This window comes from Balaenoptera physalus, assembly GCF_965194825.1.
Source record: "Balaenoptera physalus genome assembly, chromosome: 7".
NCBI lineage: Eukaryota > Metazoa > Chordata > Mammalia > Artiodactyla > Balaenopteridae > Balaenoptera > Balaenoptera physalus.
In genome coordinates this window covers 69,553,421-69,576,851 of record NC_138886.1, presented here as the reverse complement: position 1 = coordinate 69,576,851, position 23,431 = coordinate 69,553,421, and the positions used below count along the sequence as shown (strand labels likewise).

At 36.6% G+C, this 23,431-nt stretch overlaps 1 protein-coding gene across 3 annotated transcripts in view; it reads left to right on the top strand.

Moving 5' to 3' along the window:
• MLLT3 (MLLT3 super elongation complex subunit) overlaps positions 1-23,431 on the top strand; it is a 252,074-nt gene that overhangs the window by 138,313 nt on the left and 90,330 nt on the right. For all 3 annotated transcript variants that reach the window (XM_082468037.1, XM_082468039.1, XM_082468038.1), the window contains exons 3-4: positions 3,713-3,795; positions 14,200-14,343. In XM_082468037.1, the coding sequence (XP_082324163.1) occupies positions 3,713-3,795; positions 14,200-14,343 (227 nt within the window). The remainder of the gene's footprint in view (positions 1-3,712; positions 3,796-14,199; positions 14,344-23,431) is intronic.

The window sequence follows — 23,431 nt, the reverse complement described above, 5'->3', positions numbered from 1 at the left end:
TTGCATCTGCTAACCGCAAACTCAAGAGTGGCATGAATCTTTAAGAAATTCAATTCAACAAATATTTATTGAGCACCTATTATTTGGTGCTCAAATAATAATGGTGGGGTTGCTGACCTCCAGTCGCTCAGTCTAGTGAGGAGTCTGAGAGGTGAATGAACGTTATCAGGCTGCCTGATAAGTGCAACAAGAGAAGCTTGGAAGAGGAACAGAGAGATGTTCTGAGAGAGCCAACATCTCAGAATTTTGGCTGGATTTTGACAGGAATAAGAGTTCCCAGTGATTTCTACTGAATTAATGTGCATAGTTTAAAGAATGAATATGAATCCTCCCATTTTATTGTCACCTAAAAAAACGTGATGGCTTTCTAGAGATGGGTATCCCTTCAGTAACTTATGACATTTGGCCTTTTATTACATAGATCTTAATAGATCCTTAAGGTTAGAAACTCATGTTAATGATTCTGATTATAAAACAGTCGAATAAATAAACTACTTCCCCTAATTTGACCTTTTTTCAGATTAGAACTGTAAGTTGTATTTGCATTGCTACTGATTTTCTGTCGTGTTTATTGTGAATAAAAAGTTTCTATTGTTTGCTTCTAATTAAGAACTCAGGGTACTCAACAGACATTGTTCATTGTTATTTATGAAAATACTGCATTTAAAAATAATTGAGGTGTGAGTTGGTAAACAGTTTCTTATAAAACTGGACTTCTTTGGAATAGTAATACATAACAGATCATTTCCTTTAAAGGGTGGGGAAAAAAATTTAAGACCTTCAACTATAAGATGTGCTCACTAACAGCTGTTTTCTATAATAGGAGCATTTTGCATGCAGAATAGAGAAAATGAAAATGAACTGTACAAAAGGCTGTATAGAGGAACAGCTATAACTTCTCCGGCATGTACAGCAGCCCACAGAATAAACTTCCTTCGAATGGCATTGGCATGATTAATCCCAAGCAACCTGGACACTGAAACTACTGTTCTGAAAAGGGGCTCTGCAGCCTGGAAATGTCATGGATGTAATGCTGTCTTTCTAGCTGGGGTGGGGTGTTCATGCATTTAGTGGCACCCCGCTCAGTGTTCAGGGTATTTGAATATTCATGATAGGTTGACAGGTGGTCAGTGGATGCAAGGCTGAAGCCACTCTGAGTCCTTTTGCTTTTTCATTTTTTATTAGAGAAGCTTGTAAGGTCAGGTGAGATGCCTCATTCATCATCATTTACTTCTTCTGATGTCAGTTTGGGGACATTTTCCTAAGGTGGGCTACAGGAGACTGCCACGTGTTAAAATCCTGTCTTCAGTATACCTCTTTGTAATCATATTTGTATTCATGGAGTGTCTAACCAATTTTTAAGTACATCATCATCATCCTCTGCATTAAAAATGCCTCAGACTTGTATTTCCCCACATATATAATCTTCTTGAGTCTTGATAGCCATGCTTACAATGTGTAGATGGTGTTCTCTCTTTTAAAGGGAATGGGGGCTTCCCTGGTGGCACAGTGGTTAAGAATCCACCTGCCAGTGCAGGGTGCCCTGGTCCGGGAAGATCCCACATGCCGCGGAGCAACTAAGCCCGTGCGCCACAACTACTGAGCCTGCGCTCTGGAGCCTGTGAACCACAACTGTTGAGCCCGTATGCCACGACTACTGAGGCCCACACACCTAGAGCCCATGCTCCACAACAAGAGAAGCCACTGCAATGAGAAGCCCGCGCACTGCAACGAAGAGTAGCCCCCGCTTGCCGCAACTGGAGAAAGCCCGGGTGCAGCAACGAAGACCCGACGCAGCCAAAAATAAAAAGAAATAAAAAAGTAAAGGGGATAGAACTAGAGCTGTCTAGAGAATCCTTAGTCCAGGGCCGTGGAACTGAGTCTTCTAATCCAAATCCAGGGCTCTGTACTTGTTTTCTCCTTTCTGTTTTCATCCGAAAGGTTTACATGACAATTGGGTATATTTACAGGTTAGATTTCCTGCCTTACTTCTGTCACTTCTTGCTGTGTTCCAGGACCTGTCCTGTGTCTTTTACATATATCATCTTGTTTAGTTCTCACACTGTCCAGGCAAGGCACCTGAGGTTCAGAAAATTGGAGTAACTTTCCAGAGGTAGCCTGGCTAGTTCGAGGTGGATCCCGGATTGACACCCAGGCGTGCCCGAGCCCTTGACCCTCCTTATGTTCCTGATTAAATGTTTCTGTCCTTATGAATTGGGAGATTGGGCTTGACATATATACACTATTGATACTATGTATAAAATAGATAACTAATGAGAACCTACTCTATAGCCCAGGGAACTCTGCTCAATGCTCTGTGGTGACCTAAATGGGAAGGAAATCCAAAAAAGAGGGGATATATGTATACGTATAGCTGATTCACTTTGCTGTACAGTAGAAACTAACACAACATTGTAAAGCAATTATACGCCAATACAAATTAATTAAAAAAAGTTTCTGTCCTTGGGGAGTGAAAGGGAATTAGAGATGAGGTTCCTGAATACATGCTAATAAGGAAGTCTCTTAAGTGTCAAATCAGTGATTCAGACAGTTCTTTGGGAGGGTAAAAGGAGAAGAGAGGATAGTACTCTGGTCTGGAAAGGCTTTGTGAAGAAATTGGGATTTGAACTAGCAGAGGATACTAAGAGTAGCATCAAAGTGCGATGGAAGGAAAGAGGACAGAGCATAAGTGGGAAATACTGGGCATGTTTTGGGGGAATTGATGCAATTGAATGAAGCATAGGAGGATTGGTGGGTGACAAAAGGAGGAAGGGGTTAAAAGGTAGACTGGAGCCCTGCTGAAGTGGACTTGGGCTACCAGGTTATGTGCTATGTGGTATATGGCCTTGATGTTCAACATGTACATTTTTAATTCTTTGTGATACTTACTACTAGAATTCAGTCTTAACTAGAATAGCTCAGCTGGCTTGCAACTGATTTTGATTTAATGGAAATTTTAGTGGGGGGAAATCATATTTAGCTTCTTAGGGCATCTCTCATTTCCCAAGAGCTTGCCTAAGTAGTCTTGTCTAAATAAGTCTTTCTTCATAAGAATACAAAAGCCTTATTGTTTCTTATGTATTCTTATGATGTGAATAGATTTGAAGTGTTTGTATGTATTGCAGTATTTCAGTAAGTATTCCTTTGGGGGGGTAATGGGGGATAATGAGTCTTAATGAACACCAATAACATTGGGAGACACTGGGTTTGGGATTTTTCTAAGGATGGAGGGTGGTCCTGCCACCTTTTGGTGCGGAAATTAGGATATCTCAGAGAACTGAGGGGTTTGGGGTAGAGTGATGTCCATCAAAGACTAGACATAGATAATATGTTTGTTAGGTAACTTATAGTTGTCTTCAAGCTTTCAGTCACAAGGTGCTGTCCTCAGTTTCCCTAAAGTGTTAGGGCAGGGTGATAACAGCTAAAGTCCAGTCATTCATGACCATGGTTGACTGTGATGCACTATCCCCCATCAAGAGTTGAATAAATAACTTACATATTTGATTTACATAGGAATATTATTATTGTAGATTCTGAACAAGAAGTAAAGATCAAATCAGAGAGTTAGCTGGGGCTTGGCAAAGGGCTGTGAAAATTGAGAATGATGTAGGTGGTAGGATGGGATTTTTTTTTTTCTTGTTTTTAAAGGAAAGAAGAATGTCTTTTTGCCTATTAATCTCATCTCACTTTTTTTCTTTTTTTAACGTTGCAGTGTGCAAAGATCCACCTTACAAAGTAGAAGAATCTGGGTATGCTGGTTTCATTTTGCCAATTGAGGTTTATTTTAAAAACAAGGTATGTAATCTTTACTCATTAATCTTTCAATAGAAGATCCTTCATTAACCAAATGATGTTTAAAATAGTTTTGATTCATAAGCACTTCTATCACTAGATGGTTTTAAAATAAATGTTAAAATTTGTCTTCTAGGAATTTTGGCTATTGTTGTCCTTAATTAAAGAGGAAGTGGCTAGAGAAAGATAATTTCAGTTCTGTGAAGTCAGATTATATGAAATTCATTAAACGTTTCTTTTAAGAGAAGAGTGATTACCTTTTGAAAAAGAAGATTAACATATGTTTGTACAATAGAAAAGAGAAAGTACGGCTTTTCAGTGAAATGATCCTTTTCTCATTTTCATACTTCTAGAATTTGAGACTTACAAAGAATAATCTCTCCTTTATCTTTATCTGATACACACATGTGACACATATATATATATACAGTTATATCAGCAAGTAGATATTATGGATTCTATTGGATTTAAAAAATTTCAGCAGTGCATATATGGCAAAACACACAGACTATATAATATTGGACAAATTGCTCAACCTCTGTGGGGCTCACTATCCTCATTTATAAAATGGGGATAGGATAAGTGTATCTACCTCATAAGGTGGCTAGGAGGATTAGATTAAATAAAGCTATGCAGGATTTTTAGAATAATGCTTCATATGTAAGTAAGCACTTAAATGCTAGCTGTTATTTTTAATCACCCTGTTTCTTCCTTTTATTCCAAGGTAATCATAGTTCCTGAAACCTGCCCCAAAGTGAGATAATTCACATTTTTCTTTTTAAAGGAACTGAGCAATTAGAATGTTGTGTTATCTGAGCCAGTGCTCCATAATGTCTGGTCCTTGGACCAGAAGCAATCAGCATCACCCAAGAGCTGGTTGGAAATGAGATTCTCAGGCTCTATCCCAGATCTATTGAATCAGAATCTCTGGGATGGGGCCTAGGAATCTGCATATTTACTGGCCTTCCAGGTGAAGAAACACCACAAAGTATGAGAACCCCTGATAAGCCACTCTTTAGTGATCAGTATCTTCCACTGGAACAGTGTCCCACTGACTTTTTCTTTTTCTTTTTTTCTTTTTAATTGAAGTATAGTTGATTTACAGTATTGTGTTCCACTGGCTTTTTCAATGTATAGAAGACCCAGCCTTCAATTCAGTAAAAATCTCTTTGTGATTAAGAGATAGTTAACTTTTAAATAAGCTATAATGAGACTATCCTCAAAAGTTGGAACGTGTAGAAAATAGGGATAAATTTTATTTTTCATATTTCTTGTTTTTTTCAAGCTGGTTTCCTCATGTGCCATGTTCCTGCTCCACGGCCTTCCTACACACATGATATCCCTGTTAATTCTTTTTTCTTTTTTCTTTTTTTTTTTTACATAGATGTGTTTGCTCTCAAGTAGTATTTATTTATTTATTTATTTATTTATTTTATTTATGGCTGTGTTGGGTCTTCGTTTCTGTGTGAGGGCTTTCTCTAATTGCGGCAAGTGGGGGCCACTCTTCATCGCGGTGCGTGGGCCTCTCACTATCACGGCCTCTCTTGTTGCGGAGCACAGGCTCCAGACGCGCAGGCTCAGCAGCTGTGGCTCACGGGCCTAGTTGCTCCGCAGCATGTGGGATCTTCCCAGACCAGGGCTCAAACCCGTGTCCCCTGCATTGGCAGGCAGATTCTCAACCACTGTGCCACCAGGGAAGCCCTATTTTTTCTTTATATTTATATTTTGGGTATGTATTTGGTGGTAACCTATTTCTGTGTAGTTAAATAGCTGAGGGCTTACTTTGTCCGTGGCAGTTTGCTGAGCCCTTTACATATGTTGCTTTGTTTAGTAGGTTTATAAGAACTTTTGAGAGGTTATTATTCCTATTCTACAGGAAAGGAAACTGAGTCATGGAAAGATTACATGGCTTGTCCAAGGCCACACGCAGTTGGAAAGTGTTAAAACCAGATTCTTGATCTAGATCTTTCTCTCCATTGACAATTCTCTTAACTTCTGTGTCTTCGAAGCAGTAACTCTTTGCCAGAATAATGATTACCTTCCTCAGTAGTAATACCACTGAAATGTTCACATGTTTTTCATCAAATCAGAATTTGTTGAGATGCGTTTATATCTGTTCATATGATATGCTTTCACATTTGATGTATGGATTTGTTTTTTCTCATTTCAAGATTTCCCTTAAGAAATTAGTTTTTAGCTTTCTTTTTTTTTTCATTAAAAAAAATGGAGATATAACTTACACACCATAAAATTCATCCTTTAAAAATGTACAGCTCTGTGGGTTTTAGTGTATTGTGCAACCATCACCACTATTTAGTTCTAGGACATTTTCATCACCCCATAAAGAAACCTTGTACCTATCAGCAATCACTCCTCATTCCTTACTCTCCCAGCCCCTGGGGTTAATCTATTCCCTTTCTCTATGTAATATCCTATTCTGGCCAATTCTTATCAATGAAATCATACAATATGTGGCCTTTTATGTCTGGCTTCTTTCATTTAGTAGGTTTTCAAGGTTTATCCATGTTATAGGATGTACCAAATACTTATTCCTTTTTATCACTGAATGCTATTCCATTGTATAAATAACGCCACATTTTTGCTTATATTTGTATTCATAGTTTGATGGACATTTGACTTGTTTCCATCTTTGCCCTATGAATAATGCTGCTACGAACATTCATATACAAGTTTTTGTGTGGAAATATGTTTTCAAGTCTCCTGGTTACATACCTAGGTGGAGTTGTTGGGTCGTGTGGTAACTCTGTGTTTAATTTAACTTTTTAAAGAACTGCCAAACTGTTTTCCAAAATGACTGTACTATTTTACTTTCCTACCAGCAATGTATGAAGGTACACTGAAGGCCTCAGTTTGGAAATAATGCTGCAATTAAGTATCTTCTCTCCGACTTTGTTTTTAACTTTTCTGGTCACTTTTACAAGCTCTCATTTCTTCAGAGAAATATATTTTCTGAACTACCCAATTCCCTCCTTTACAGAAATAACTGGAATCTCCTCATCCACCAGATTTTTAAAAAGAAAGTAAATGAAGGATGAAGAGGCTGCAAGTAATGTGTGCACACGTGCGCACACACAAATGCAGTCGTCTTGGTACTTTGGGTAGCAATTCTTATGACTGAAAGACATTATTTATTCACTTTGTGAGGAATTTTTAGTTTCTTAAAATATGAAAGAAGAAAGATGCACTTGAGATGGAAAACAGTTATTTCCTTGGGGCCATTGTAAAATAGACATTCAGCTGACCACTGTGTAGTAGATATTCTGTTTAGTGTCCAGATTAGCTGATTTTTATTTTCTAGTTTTAGATTTTCTTTAAGATTTTATACATAATAATTATTGCTTTTTTCACAGGTGCACAATGAAACATATTTCAGTGTTTGTAATATGAAAAAGTAGTATACACCTAATTGTAGAGATGTGGATCAATTACTGGTGGGTTAATAATACACAAAATGCTATATAGCAATTAATGTAGCAAGATGGATAAGTCTCAAAAACAAAAATGATGATGTATATATATATATATATATATATATGGTTATGATATCACTTATGTATGGTTTTATAAACCACTGAAGCCAAGAATAAATGAGGTGATGGAGACACACATATGTAGTACAAGAGCATGAGTTGAAAGGACAGCACAGGAACTAAAGGGCATGGCTTACTGGGGAAAGAGGGATGGAGAAGCTCATATTTACAAAATTTTTATTTCTTTAAAGAAAAACATGTAAGTTTGCTATTAAAATACATTAAACTATAAAAAAAAAAAAAAAAAAAGAAAAACATAAACTAGCATGGTGAAAGTGTTAACATCTCTTTGAACTCAGTGGAAAATATATGGGTGTAGTATTTTAAGTACTTTTCTTTATGTTCTTAATTTTTTAATTAAAATTATTGCTCTGTCATCTCTTTTTAATTTATCTTCTTAGAGTGTCTTAGAAACCAAATTTTTGCTATCTTCCATTCTGGATCTGCAGCCTACTGAAATGATCCATGTGTGAAAATTTAATAGGTCTAGGCTGTTGCTCCAGAATGTGCATTTCATTTCTTCTGAGTGTATATCATTTTATTTATCTCTGGAGTTTACTCAACTCTGTCTTGAAGAAAGAACATCCATTATAATAATGGTTTATGAAAAAGTATTATTTCAAGTTTGCATAGGAGATGAGAGAAAGCAGCAAAAAGACCTCCACCTGATGTTGGAAGGGGCCTACCACTGCATATTTAGTGTATAATCTCACCCTGCCCTTGGTCCCATCTCCATCCTTGTACTTTTCCTGCTTACAATAAGCTTGTCTTCAGTTTTGCTCACTTATTGGAGAGGTCAGAGTCAAGAGGGGTGGTGGAGTGTCAGTGCTTCTTATGAGTTCGTGTTTGTTTATTCTCTTATTTTGTGTTTGTATTCAACAAAACAAGCCTATCCATGAGAATCATGTGTGTTTCAGAAACTAAACCAACAGGCCCACTGAAACATAATTGACTGTAGCACTTCAGGTTTGAAAGGATCCCATGCTTCTCTCTTTCTTTCTGTCCTCAGAAAAGTACACGAGTGAATGTCAAGGACTGAAGCGGACTGAGAGGGATAATTTGATATTACTAAAACCAGGTTTCCACCCTCTAGGAAATGTATCAGCTTTATATGGAGAATAAATACATGCTTCCTTGTTTGAACTTTGAAGAAGAATCTTTTCTATGGAGCATAAATTGACATTATATTGATGTCAGCCCTCTAAGAAAGATATTCAGTTGGTCAGACCACAAATTTATGTGTACTTTTTACTTTCTATAAAAAAAAAAAAACTTTAAAAGAAAATCACACTCAGGATTCATACAAAGATTGTCACTTTCTGTGGTCCTTAGCCTTAGTTTTACTGAAAAGTAATTTGTTTTTTATTTTAAACTGGTGTGAACTATAAAGTGTTGTTACTACCTCACTCTTTTTCTGCTGGTAATTATTATATTCATCAATGTATTTTTCTCTTTAAAAAAGTATGCTGGAGTATACTCCTAGTAAAAGTGAATGGAATAAAACTTAGGAGTTACTCCTTTCACTTCATTTAATCATTGTTAACTATTTGGTATAACCTTTCCAGATTTTCCCCCATGCATTTGCATGGATAAAAAGTATGTCTATATAGAGATTGGCAAGGGCATAATATATCATATTTTAATATTTTTTCTGTGACTTGCCTTAATTCACTTAGCGATATGCCTTTCCAAGTCAGTTTTTAAAAATATCTGCATAGTATTCCATGGTAATGATATACTTACATGCAGATCATCCCTGTTTTTTTGCCATTATAAACAATGCTACCATGAACATTTTATTTTACATCTATACCTGTCTATATATCTTTGCACACATATTTGAATATTTCTGTGGAAGAGATTCTTAGTAGTAGAATTACTGGGTTAAACATTGCATGCATTTAGTGTGTTGGTAGATATTGCCAGTGTGTTTTCCCAAAGGCTTTACCAATTTACACTCCCAATTGTAAGGTAGAAAATGGCCCTTCTTATTTTTTAAGTTAATTCTAAGGTTGTATTGACTATTTTACAATTTGGAGGAAAGGCAGGTAAGTAATAAAAATGGTTGTGATCATTACATTAATAAAGGAATGCTGTAACAGGAATGTCTAATTCAGACGGGGTTGGGAGGGTTAGGAAGACTTTTCAGAGGAGTTCATGCTTCAGCTAGGTCTTGAATGATGAGTTTGCACTAACCAGGTAAAGGATGGAAGTATGCAGGGAGGGAAGGCATTTTAGACAATGGGGAATACGATATATGAAAGGCAAAATGAATGAGATAATATGAAGCACTGGGGAACAGCAAGTGCTTCAACATTGTGGAAGGACAAGGTAGAGTAAGAGAACAAAAGCAATGCAGGAAAGGTATTAAAAGACTATAATGGTTATTACCAGGAGGTGGGATTTCATCCTGTAGAAAATGATGACCGTTAAAGGCTTTTATATCAATGGGAAGATGTAATCTGATTTTTCTGTTAGAAAGATCACTCTCTTGTCATTGTGGTAGGTAAAAAGGGAAGTTCAAAAACAGGGAGGCGACCAGATGAAGAGTGATGAAGGTCTAAGCTAAGGCAGTAGTTATCGTGACTAGAGCAAAGGGCATAGATTTGAGAGTTCCTAAGGAGGAATACTAAACAGAACTCAGAGACCATTTGACTGTGATGAGTAAGGGAGAAGGAAGCGTTAGTGATGACTTTTGTGTATTTTACCCTTGGGAAGCACTTAAGATTTCTGTTTGTCATGATATAGAGTATAGGAGAAAGGACACATGAAGATAACTTCAGTTTAAGATAATGCATGAATTTGCTGTTGCTGCCGGTCACCCCAGTGGAGGTGTGGTTAGACTGGAACACAAGCATATGGCAGTCAAGTGGGAGCTGGGCTGGAGGTAGAGAGGGGAGTCACTGTCATGAAGGAGGAACTAACTCCCTGTGAATGGGCGTTGTCTCCCTGGGGAATTTTGCAAAAAGGTAAATGCATTTAAGAGTCAATGAAGAAAGAAGGGAAGCCTGTGAAGAAAACTAAGGAGGAATGCCAGTAAGTGTGAGGAAAACCAGGAGAAAATGGCACCCTGATCAAGGAGAGAAGGAGCAAGTTTCATGCCAGATTAGTAGTAGAAGTGAGAGGTAGTGAGTACATGAGTGGAGACTATGATCTGGGGAAGTTTGGATGAAGAGGTGAAAACCATGCATTTGTAGTAGGTAATGCCTGCATTCTGACAGTTTCAGGTGCTACGACTTTTTTTTTTTTAACATCTTTATTGGAGTATAATTGCTTTACAATTGTGTGTTAGTTTCTGCTTTATAACAAAGTGAATCAGCTATACGTATACATATATCCCCATATCCCCTCGCTCTTGCGTCTCCCTCCCACTCTCCCTATCCCAACCCTCTAGGTGGTCACAAAGCACCGAGCTGATCTCCCTGTGCTATGTGGCTGCTTCCCACTAGCTATCTATTTTACATTTGGTAGTGTATATATGTCCATGCCACTCTCTCACTTCATCCCAGCTTCCCCTTCCCCCTCCCCGTGTCCTCAAGTTCATTCTCTAGTAGGTCTGCGTCTTTATTCCCGTCCTGCCCCTAGGTTCTTCATGACCTTTTCTTTTTTTTTTTTTTTTTTAGATTCCATATGTATGTGTTAGCATATGGTATTTGTTTTTCTCTTTCTGACTTAACTTCACTCTGTGTGACAGACTCTAGGTCCATCCACCTCACTACAGATAACTCAATTTCGTTTCTTCTTATGGCTGAGTAATATTCCATTGTATATGTGTGCCACATCTTCTTTATCCATTCATCTGTCGATGGACACTTGGGTTGCTTCCATGACCTGGCTATTGTAAATAGAGCTGCAGTGAACATTTTGGTACATGACTCTTTTTGAATTATGGTTTTCTCAGGGTATATGCCCAGTAGTGGGATTGCTGGGTTGTATGGTAGTTCTATTTTTAGTTTTTTAAGGAACCTCCATACTGTTCTCCATAGTGGCTGTATCAATATACATTCCCACCAACAGTGCAAGAGGGTTCCCTTTTCTCCACATGCTCGGTGCTAAGACTTTTTGGTCAGAAGAACTGGGTTCAGATCACTTTGTTTCATCACATGTTAGTAATATAACAAATTCTTTTTTAAAAAAGGAAAAACATTGTTTTATTTGACTATGTAATTTTAGAAAATATTGTGTTTTAAAAAACCATAAACACCTTATACATTGCAGGTGGGATTTTAAAATGGTGCAGCCACTCTGGAAAACAGTAAGGCATTTCCTAAAAATGTTCAACACAGAGTTACCTTATGACCCAGAAATTCCACTCCTAGGTGTATAGCCAAGAGAAATGGAAATGTAGGTCCATACAAAAACTTGTACACAAATGTTCATAGCAGCATTATTCACAATAGCCCAAAATGGAAATAACCCACATTTCTATTTATTGACAAATGTATAACCAAAACCTGGTATACCCATATAATAGATTATTATTTGTCCATAAAAAAGAACTGACACATGCTACAACATGGATGAACCTCAAAAACATCATGCTGAGTGTAAGAAGCCAGTCACAAAAGAGCACATATTGTGTATGTATTTTATGTATGTTCATGTATTTATATGAAATGTCGAGAATAGGCAACTCCATAGAAGCAGAAGTAGATTAGTGATGCCAGGGGGTGTGGGATCTGTTGGACCACTAATGAGTTTGAGATATCTTTCTGGAGTATTGAAAATGTCCTGAAATTAGAATGTGGTAATGGTTTTATAACTCTGTGAATGTACTAAAAACCACTAAATATTATACTCTAAATGGTGAATTTTATGGTATGTGAATTACTTCTCAGTAAAGCTACTATTAAAGAAACATAAATAGCTGTTATCAAAAACACGTAAAATGGCAAAGCTAATGACAAATGAAAAAAGTAACATTTCACAGAGATGGTTAATATCTATAATACACAGGGAGTTTTTATATAAAGTAATAAATTCTGAGTGCTTTAATTTCCTCATCTGCCAAACAGAGCTGACAGCTGACCCAAAGGAGAGCTATGAGAATTAAATGAGATAAATGTTAAATACATAATATTGTTATTATTATCCTCAGTATTCATTTCCCCTTGGATGCCTGAGAATCTGTCTGTAGAGAGGTTTAGGTGTTTAGCCAGCTAAAGTAATGGCTGGAGAGTAGAACTCGAGTATCATGGAATTATAATTACTGCGTTCTCTTGGATATGGTGCTGTTTTGTCCTCCAGGAAAATGCCATATTTTCATTCATTTCACAGGCATTTATTGCATTGCTACTATGCATGGGGTACTAAACTAGTTGTTGAGGGTACAGTAAGGACTCAACCATTATTCCTACTTTCAAAGATCTTATGATTTAGCAGGATAAAGGGAGATAATAAGACAGTTATTCTAAGATGTTTCAAGGATAAGAGAGAGAGGCACACAGAACAGAGGAGAGGCAGTTGGGAGTGGAGTTCAAGGAAGTCTTCCCCCAAATAAAACCTGAATAGAGAGGGATGAGTAGAAGTTATCCAGGTAAAGCAGAGGGTGGAGGAATGGAGGTTTGCAGTGGAGGTAGTAATGTAAAGCAAGGGTGAAACCCAGAGTTAATCTAGAATGAGTAAATTCTGGGAGCAACCAACCACAATGTGTGGCTGGATCACCAGATGGGTGGAAGGGGTGTGGTGAGACATGGAACCAAGAGCTAGATTGTGAAAATCCTATGTGGCATTTAGGTGAGCTCAGATTTTTATTCTTTTTTTTTTTTTTAAATTTATTTATTTATTTATTTATTTTTGGCTGTGTTGGGTCTTTGTTTCTGTGTGAGGGCTTTCTCTAGTTGCGGCAAGCAGGGGCCACTCTTCATCGCGGTGTGCGGGCCTCTCACTATCGTGGCCTCTTTTGTTGCGGAGCACAGGCTCCAGACGCGCAGGCTCAGTAGTTGTGGCTCACGGGCTTAGTTGCTCCGTGGCATGTGGGATCTTCCCTGACCAGGGCTCGAACCCGTTTCCCCTGCATTAGCAGGCAGATTCTCAACCACTGCGCCACCAGGGAAGCCCAGATTTTTATTCTAATGGCATTGGGAACTTGTGAAATTTTAACCAAAGAGTGAAAATGGCTAGATTTTTGTTTCATATGGACAGTTTTGAGGCCTGAATGAAGAAGAAAGTGATCATCTATCCTGAAGTAGGAAGAACTACTAGAGGAAGGAGTTTATAGTAGTTTGAGGAATGAGTAAGAGCATGGCAGTATGGGTTAGATGGCTTGTTCAAGAAGTATTTAAAAGAGAAAATGTCAGCCGTTGATGATGGGTGTAGGGCTGTAGAGTGGGAAGGGGAAGGAGTGGCTTCAGGGGTGTCTTAGGTTTCCAGTTGGGTGGCGGTGTTGGTGGTGTCATACCACTTGAGAGACTGCAAGAAAGATGATGACTTTATTCTTTTTGGTTTTCCTCTAAGACAAGAAACTAATTTTTCAGATGTTTCCATTTTGCTTTGTAGATAGTTCCATGATGACTTTTTTCCCAGTACTTCCCCTTCTTTGACATTGTAGCTGTTAGATGTCTGGGTCTCTTTTCTTTCTTTTTCTTTTTTTTGAATGACTTCTTCTTGGCATATAGTTGCTTTACACTGTTGTGTTAGTTTCTGCTAACTAGAAAGGGAATCAGCTATATGTATACATTTCTCCCCTCTTTTTTTTGGATTTCCTTCCCATTTAGGTCACCACAGAGCGTTGAGTAGAGTTCCCCGTGCTGTAGTCTGAGTCTTTTCTGATCCTTATCAGGAGTAAATCTTTGCTTTCTAAATTTCTATTTATGCCTAAGTCTCTGTTTTCCTTCTTATTTTTTTTAACCTCTAGGAAGAACCTAAGAAGGTTCGTTTTGATTATGACTTATTCCTGCATCTTGAAGGCCATCCACCAGTGAATCACCTCCGCTGTGAAAAGCTTACCTTCAACAACCCCACAGAGGAGTTCAGAAGAAAGTTGCTGAAGGCAGGAGGGGTACGTGACGCTGGGCTTATGAAAAGCCTTCCCATAGAAAACTAGTTGCTAGTGTGTCAAGAAGTACAATAATGTTTTGAGAGAGGTAAAAGAAGTGAAGCAACTTAATGACCATGCTGTGGACTCATGGTTTGAGAAGAAGAGGTAATTAAACAATATTTTAAGTAGGTATGAGTCTGAGATTACATTGTTGGTTAGAACAGCCTTATAGTCTATGCAGTTCAACTTTATTTCAACATCAATCTAAAACCAAACTATCCTCAATTAAGAAAAGAACAATGCCTTAACTGTGTTATATCAGTGTACAGAAAAATTTTAAAGTTGAAAGTTACATCAAAAATATATGAAAACGAGTTATTATCCAAATTTCCTTGGTCAAAATGAATAGAAAAGGTGTACTCATTCAAATTACTTGTTTGGGTCATTTAAAAACACATTTTTGTTTGTTTGAATTGTGTGTGGGTAATAGATGGATTTTTCTTTTTAAGATAATGATAATATAGTGCCCGGGTGAATTGGCTAGGATGGGGAACGATTTTTAAGTGGAATTTCTCACAAACATATGGAATGTTTGCTTGCAGTTTGTGCAGACAAACACTGTTGATGGGTCAGAATCTACTTTACATTGGATACTACTAGGATCATCAGCTTCTATTTAATACTTCAGATGAACTTCCTGTGTCATCTTATATGGGCAGTTCAGACCCCATAAAATGTTGCAGTGCATTCTTTTCTGTTTTTTTAGTTATACATTTTTTTTTCCTTTTTTTTTTTTTCTTTGCAGTGCATTCTTTACTCTAGGATTTCCTTCATTTAGTTTTACTGGAAGGTTTTTGATAGTTTTTCATCCACGAGCTTATCATTATATGTAAGCATGTGTAGACCATAACTTCTCAAGATGCCTCATTTCACTGATAAACTCTACCTGAGGGCTTTGTAGGGAAGAATTGAATTTTATATAGCACAGAAGCCCTTTCCCTTTATGGGGATATGAATAACCACTTTGAGAACCTCAGGAAAGCTGTGGACCCTCTCATAAGAAAACCACCCATATATATATAATTGTGTAAACATTTTGGGTTATGTGTAACCCCTTGAGTCCATTTTTTTGAGATCTGTTTTCCAAGCTCCTATCCTCTCAGCTGAACTATTGATACTAATATGCATTTGAAGTGTTACAGGTACTTTTACCACGTTTCATTCCACATTATACTGTATGTCGGTAGATTATGGGTTAAATAGGTATTGATGGGCCAGCTTTGGAAATGAATGACCATTTGTAGGATTTTGTGGGGAAATGCATCTTCGTGAAGAACTGGGCTTTTGTAATACAACTCATTTTAAAGGTAGGGATTTATTATATGTTTATTAAGGAATTTTTTTAAACAAACCCTATTTGATTCTTTTATAGTTATCTAGAGCACAGTGTGGGTGCTACTTATCTATGGCTATGCCCTTAAAAATGAGCCTGTCCATTTTAAATCCTAATCATTCCCATTATGTTTCTTTTTATGCGGGTGGCATTTTACGCCTCTGATTATTCCTCTTGGGTATGAAGTTAGGTAGGTAATTGGAGCATGTGAATTATGGAGCTTGAGTACATCAGGCTTCTGATAAGGGTCGTCATAAAAAGAAAATATGACACAAGAACTTTTTAAAACATCCACTTAGTCTCAGAGTACTCAAAAGTTGTTTGTGAGCCAGAGAAGAGGTTACAGGTCAGTGATAATGCAGTGCAGTACTGCATCCTGATAAGGTCTCTAGTAGATTTCTGTCTTCTTCTCCACTCAGCCTTTATCTCAGAATTATCCTCCTTGACTTCTAACTTTCCTTCTTTGTGTTTCTTTAAGTGCTGTTTGAAGCCTGCCTGTTTTTTCCCTGTTAGATTTAGATTGTGTCTTGACAACTCTAAAATAATAAGTTGAAATGTGAAATATTCGAGCACACCAGTTATTTGACATAAGTTCCTTAAGTGACTGATTCTAGTAAATTTTGTAGTAAAATTAAAAAATTCATTCGAAGTACTAGTAATCCCATAGATTCTGTCCATTTCACATGAGAGGATTAAAATAGTCTTTTATGGAGATGGGAGAATCTGAACTAATAAACATTTTTTGTCTTACCAAGATTTTTGGATATAGTACCTTGTTTAACATTTTAACATTTATCATTGTTAATGGAACCTACATGGTGTTACTAACTTAGCCATTTTGATTTTATTAGAAATCTTTTTTTTTTCCAGCTTTTATGGAGATACCATTGACATATAACTTAAGGTTACAACATGTTGATTTGATACACTTGTATGTTGCAAAATCATTATCACCATAGCGTTAGCTAACACCTGCATCACATCACGTAATTACCATTTCTCTTTTGTGATGAGAACATTTAAGACTTACTCTTTTAGCCAAATTTCAAGTATATAATTCACTATTATTAACTGTAATCACCATGCTATACATCGGATCCCCAGAACCTATTCATCTTATAACTGGAAGTTTGTGCTCTTTGACCCACACCTCCCCTTCTCTCCCACCCCCCAGCCCTTGGTAACTACCAGTCTAGCCTCTGTTTTTATGAGTTTAACTTTTTCAGATTGCACATATAAGTGATATCATACAGTTTGTCTGACTCATTTCACTTAGCCTAATGTCCTCAAGTTTCATCCATGTTGTTGTAAATGGCAGAATGTCCTTCCTTCTCATGGCTGAATAATATTCCATCACACACACACACACACACACACACACACACACACATATCTCCACATCTTCTTTATCCATTCATCTGTTGATGGACACTTATGTTGTTTCCATAGCTTGGCTATTGTGAATAATGCTGCAGTAAACATGAGAGTGCAGATATATCTTCAGTATCCTGTTTTAATGCCCTTTGGGTATATACCCAGAAGTGTGATTGCTGGATCATATGTAGCTCTATTTTTAATTTTTTGAGGAACATCCATATTGTTTTCCATAGTGGCTGCACTGTAGAATTTACAATCCTGCCAGCAGTGCACAAGGGTTCCCTTTTCTCCACATTCTTGCCAATACTTACCATCTGTTGTCTTCTTGAGGATAGCCATTGTAACAGGTGTGAGGTAATAGCTTAGTTTGATTTTCATTTTTTGATCATTAGTGATGTCAAGTACCTTTGCATATACCTGTTGGCCCTCTGTATATCTTCTTTGGAAAAATACCTATTCAGATTCTCTGCCCATTTTAAAATCATATTGTTTGGGGTTTTTTGGTATGAGTTCTTTATATATTTTGGATATTAATCTCTTACCACATATATGATTTGCAAATATATTCTCCCATTCTGTAGGTTGCCTTTTCATTTTGTTGATTGTTTCCTTTGCTGTGTAGAAGCTTTTTAGTTTGATGTAGTTCCACTTGTTTATTTTTGCTTTTGTCACTTTTGCTTCTGATGTCTATTAGAGATCTTCTGTTCATGACTATATCTCTCTATATAAACTTTTTTTTTGACTGGGTTTTGGAGTGAAAGGGGGATGCTTTTGCTCCTTATACTTAAACATCACATATGTGACATAGAGGTATATGTTCTATTTTTAAAGGAAAAATTTGATCCCTTCTTCATAAGTACTGTGTGAAATCATTATGTACAGCTTGAGGCATGAGTAGGGTAAACTTACCATTTTGGCTGTGGTTCCTTCTCTTTCACTTTTTTCTTTGAAACCAAAAGTACATAGCACTATTAAAAGTAGAACTTGGCTTTTCAAGAGATCAGAAAGGTTGTTTTTAGAGCTGGCAGCATCTTAGAAAAATGCTTTTCAGCTCTCAGAAGAAAATGATTCCAAAGAATGTTTTGCCAGAAGAATCCTGAAAAATTGCAGATTTTTTTTCTATTTCATAGCCTATAAGTCTATAGCTATATGACAGCTTTTTTTGGTCAATAACATTCTCTTCTTTTCACTCTTTTTTTTTTAACGTTGTAACTCTATTCTAAATACTATCAGAGAAATCTTGGTGTGCTTCCGCCTTGGGAGAAATGTACCCTGTGTTCTTCTCTTGATTAGCTCCCTAAAATTAAGGTTATCTTTGCTTGCAAAGAAAAGAGTAAAACTTTCGTGGGAAGGGCATTTTTGGATTTAAGCATATTATTTTCTGAGAATATTGAAATACGGAATGAGTTCGTTTACAAGACCCTGAAGGTAGTTCTCTCTAAATGAGGGATGTCATTGGAACTTGCTAGGGAAACTGTAGATTTGGTTTACAAGCTAGCTCCTCTCAGGCCTATGTAAGAAAAAGAAGATAGAGGTCAGAAAATGGGAAATAATAACCTGAGAACTGGGAGGCGATGCCTTCGTTTTGAGGTCTCATTTTCTTCTTTGGTTGGCAGGAGAGGTAGAGGACAGGGAGCAGTAAACTTCTGAGGGCAAGACTTGATGTCATCTATTTATACTTGAGTTTTAAGCAAAAGGACCAAATGTATCCCATTGAGAAGCACCTCTCACTTTCACTGAGATATTTCTATTTTTTTTTAAGTGAACTGTTGAATCCCTGTAGAAGGATTTTCAAATATGCTCTTTATGATGTCAGGATTTTTTTAAAGGGTTATGATCACAATAGATGATTTTCTGTTTACTTGATCACCTTCTTAATAGCTGGAATTCAGTCATACAGACAAAATGCAGACGGATTTGACATCCATTACTTTTGATTGAAAGAGGATGAGTTTTTCTTTTGGGTGTTGGCAAAGCAACGATACAGTGTTTGTCATATAACTGAAACTTGTCATTTTACTAACTCGTCTCTCCAAATTTTCTTTTGGGAGGGAGTGTGATACAATTAGAAATATTTTGAAATCAGGCAGATTTAAATTAAAACCTCATCTCTGTCATCTTCTAGCTGAATTACCCTGGGAAAATTTTTACATTCTTTTGAATCTCAGTTTATCATCCGTGAAATGGACAAGACATTGTTTTCTTCATTGGGAATGTGTAGCCACGGTGTGTGGCTCATAGTAGATACCCGGTCCCTTGATTCCTTTTCCTTTGATTGCTGGTTTAGAAAATCAGAGTTCTATCCATTTTTATATCAAGCACTTAAAAGTACAGTGGAAAAGGTTTGTTATTTAGTGTAAGCTACTCTAGCTTTATTCACAGGAGTATGTGTTTAGCACCGGTTAGTGTGACCAGCACATTGATGGATACATGTTGGGTTTAAAGGGAATTGGCTCATTGTGTCTTTTTTTTTTTTTTGAATTTTATTTTATTTATTTTTTATACAGCAGGTTTTATTAGTTATCTATTTTATACATATTAGTGTATATAGCCCATTGTATCTTTCTTCAAGGAATTTACATTCTGGCTGTTAGTATTTTGCTTGTATAAACTGAAACACAGGTCTGTTTGGAATATCATTTTTTTAAGATGTCCGTTTTCATTAGAAAAATTAGGTGTTCTTACCATTGTTCTTACTTCTAAATTTCTAGCAGATTAAAAGCTTCTCAAAGCCCTAAGAAGATTTCCTAAGTAGTATGTCCAGCAAGTATATATGTGCATCCTTGTGCTTCTATGAAGAAAGCACAAAAGGGGCAATCATCTTTGGAGAATTGAGTTTGTTTTACAGCTGCTCCCTTTTTTTGGCCTGGAAATCAAGTGGTCTGCTTTGGTTCTGTTGTTCTTTATAGGATGGTGGTAGGGTGTTGGTGGGCTTTTTTTTTTTTTCTTTTTCTTTTTTTTCTTTCCTCAATTAAACAGGGCAAAGTCTAAACGTGTTGTTCAGTCTATTTCTGAATCACTGGCCAGCAGTTAATTTTGAGGACTGAAAATTAAAACTAACCACAGCAGTTGTTAGAACTAGGGTTTCTATAGGCAGAAATCCAATTCTGTTCAGACACCACCTGTTTCAATAGGACATTTCAGACGCCCATTTGGCAAGATTTGCTGGAGAAGACATGGGGAACATGCTTTCAGTCTGTGTTAAGTCTGCAGCATAATGCAGTCCTGTTTCTCAAAGTGACAGTTGCATTTATATCTGATATGTTTTTGCAAGGAATAAATTGGAATCTTTCTGAAGCACTACTTATTGTGAAGTAGAAATCAGATCCACCGTGGACCCCCCAACAAAGGGTTTTGGTTACTAAAGGGCCAAAGGGATCTTATGATAAGGAGCTTTCACTAATGCAGTCATGTCAAGCCATCTGAACGTAGCATTTTATCGCAGGATTCTGGAATGAATCTTGTGTAGGATGGTTTAGTATTTCCTTTTGTAGGGGAGTTCAAAACACTTTGAATTTCTAAACAGTACAGATCACATTCTCTTCCTCTCAAATTTTAATTTTTTTGAATAGGTAAATACACATCCAATACAAAATGACATATAGTGAGCCTTTCTTCAGGCCACCAATGATGCTATAGTGAATAACCTTTTATATAGTTATTTGTGCACATGGATGAGTGTATCTGTAGGATAAATTCCTGGGAGTAAAATCATGGCTCCAAGGCAAAGTGGAATTTAAATTTTGATAGACATATACAGATTGCCTGCCAAGGATGTTATGCTACTCTATGCTTGCATCAACAATGTGTAAGAGTGCCTATTTCTCCACCACAGTGATTCATTAAACATCTTTCCCCCAATCTGATGAGTGAAAAAATATCTCATTTTTAATTCACATTTCTCTTATGAGTGATGATGAGCATCTTTTCATATGATTAAAGCCATTTTCATTTCCTTTCAAAGACCGCATTTTAATGTATTTTAAATTGGAAATATTCTAAATGTTTCGGCTCAACTTAAATTTATGAATACTCATCCCACATACTTACATTTGGAAAGGTTACAAAAAGATACGGAAGCCTCTTTAACCAAGGTCTGTATTTTCAGGCATTCTCCAGCGTGTAAGAAATTATGTTCTTAGGAACTGATTTATCAAGACTTTGGCTTCTAAAAATATGTGGCTTTTGTGGCAAACTCATCTTTACAGTGCCCAGAGATGGATAGCTGGCTGCTTATTTTAAAAATAACTCAAAAGAAAATAATACATAGAAAATTATTTTAGTGGCTGTCACTGGACAGCTTCACTGGATTTTTGGATATTTGTTTGGGGACAAGTGTGCCTTTCTGTTATTTTTCGATATATATCATCCTGTAAATGTCTGCCTCAAAAGATAAAAGCATGCTGCTGTTTTCACCAGCACTGATAAAAGGTGATTTATTTAAATAAATGTAAGATCAAGCAGGCAGCCTCGTCTGTTCGGTTGTTTCTCAGAGTTGAGGTCAGTTTTATGTCATATTTGGTATTTTCTTCTTTCTATTTCTTTGGCTCCTGCCCTCCTGCCCCCCACAAGAAGTCTGTAAAATTAAATCATGAAAGTAGAACATACATATAAATGATAACTAGAATGTCCAAGTTATGAGATCAATTATAAAGTATGATCATGATAGTATAAGTTATGTCACTCAGCATACTTAGTGGTTAATTTACGGTTTAACATCTTCTGAAAGTCACATAATTTGTTTGAAGGACAGTTAAAGACTTTTGAAAATATGCACCAAAAAGCATCTCTGGTATAAATCTTCCTGCCTTCATTTGTTCCTTTCTTCCCGATTACCTGTTTACCTTTTCAGTAAGGAGGGGAAAAATAGGAGCACACTTTTCACTCAGTCCAAAGCTCAGATATTTTTACTGCATAAGTTGAGCAAAGGCTAAATGAAAAAGAAACGAAACAGGTAGCTTATTCCTAGAGTGTGGAATAGGAAAAGCTCTGTCAAGTGTTTAAGCTGTCAGTGTTGGATGGTATGCCATGCTGCTTTCTGCCGACGTCTCAGCAGTAGCAGTTTAGCTGCCCATGCATAGGAACCTTAGTTTAGTCTTGAAAGGAAATGCTGTAACATCTGAAAGAAAACCATCACATAACCCCGCCCCTAGCTCCTGTTTCTAATGCACAAAAAAGCCAAGAAAATAAGAAATGAACAGAAAGGGGGAAAAAATTGGAGAATTTCAAATTAAAATATGAACAATTCTTTCTCTTTTTAAATATAAAAATACTGTAATTGAAAACTGTTGGTTCACTTTCTCTCTGCCTTCTTGGCTCAGGTAGTTCTTTATGCCCTTGTTTCAAAGCTGCATTGAAAGTTTATCTAATATATCCTGGTCTGTTCCCAGACTTCTAAAATGGTAAAGGAGTTGCTGTGTTGACTGTCCCCACTGGATATTTTTTGGGTTCATAGTCTATAATATTAAAGAAAAACAATTTGGGGCTAGGGAGTAGAAAAGGGGAAGGGAAACTACGATTAACACTTTATTTTCTAAATTTTTTTTGTTCTGTAAGTTATAAGAAAACTTGACAGTGGTCAGGATCTGTAGGTAGCAGTTTAGAAAATAAATGTCTGAAACTCTTAAAATAGATGTTTGTTTCATTTTAGAGGAGTGAGGACAAATGGTAGGTGGTTTCATACAATACCCTTTATTCCACAAGGGACACGGCCATGGTGCGATATAAAGAATGTCTGATTTGAAATCTGAAGGCACAAATTCAATTCTTGGATCTGCTGCTAATTTACCTAGGTCTTTAGGTTGGTATAAATCTGAATTATCCCCTTCCTTCCACCTGAGATTATTAAATAAAATGTGGTACATAGTTAAGCAATCAGCATATAATTGCTTTATTCACTGACATGACCTCTTTTTTCTATAGGTTTTTATTATGCTTTGTTTGTTACCTAGAAAGGTGAAAGTGAAAGATTTCCGTTTCAAGACTTTGACATAATAATGGTGTTCTGCTAGAAACAACATGTTTTTGCCTCAAGAAGGAATCTTTTTTTTTTAAACAGATTTTAAAATAAATATGTGCTAACTTTAGAACAATGTAGACTTTCTGGAAAAGCAAAAAGAAGAAACTGTTTATAATCCCTCTAGTGATTGTAACTACTATATTTTATATTGTATTTTTCATGTAGATAAGATCCCACAAAATGTTTGTATTTTACACTTAATATGTTAAACATGAATTGTATAAGTTTTAAACTACATGACTTACTTTATTTTTGTTCTTTAAAAACGTGTCCTCACACTTCAAAGGATTGATGTAAAAATTATGGTTGTTTGTTGAGAA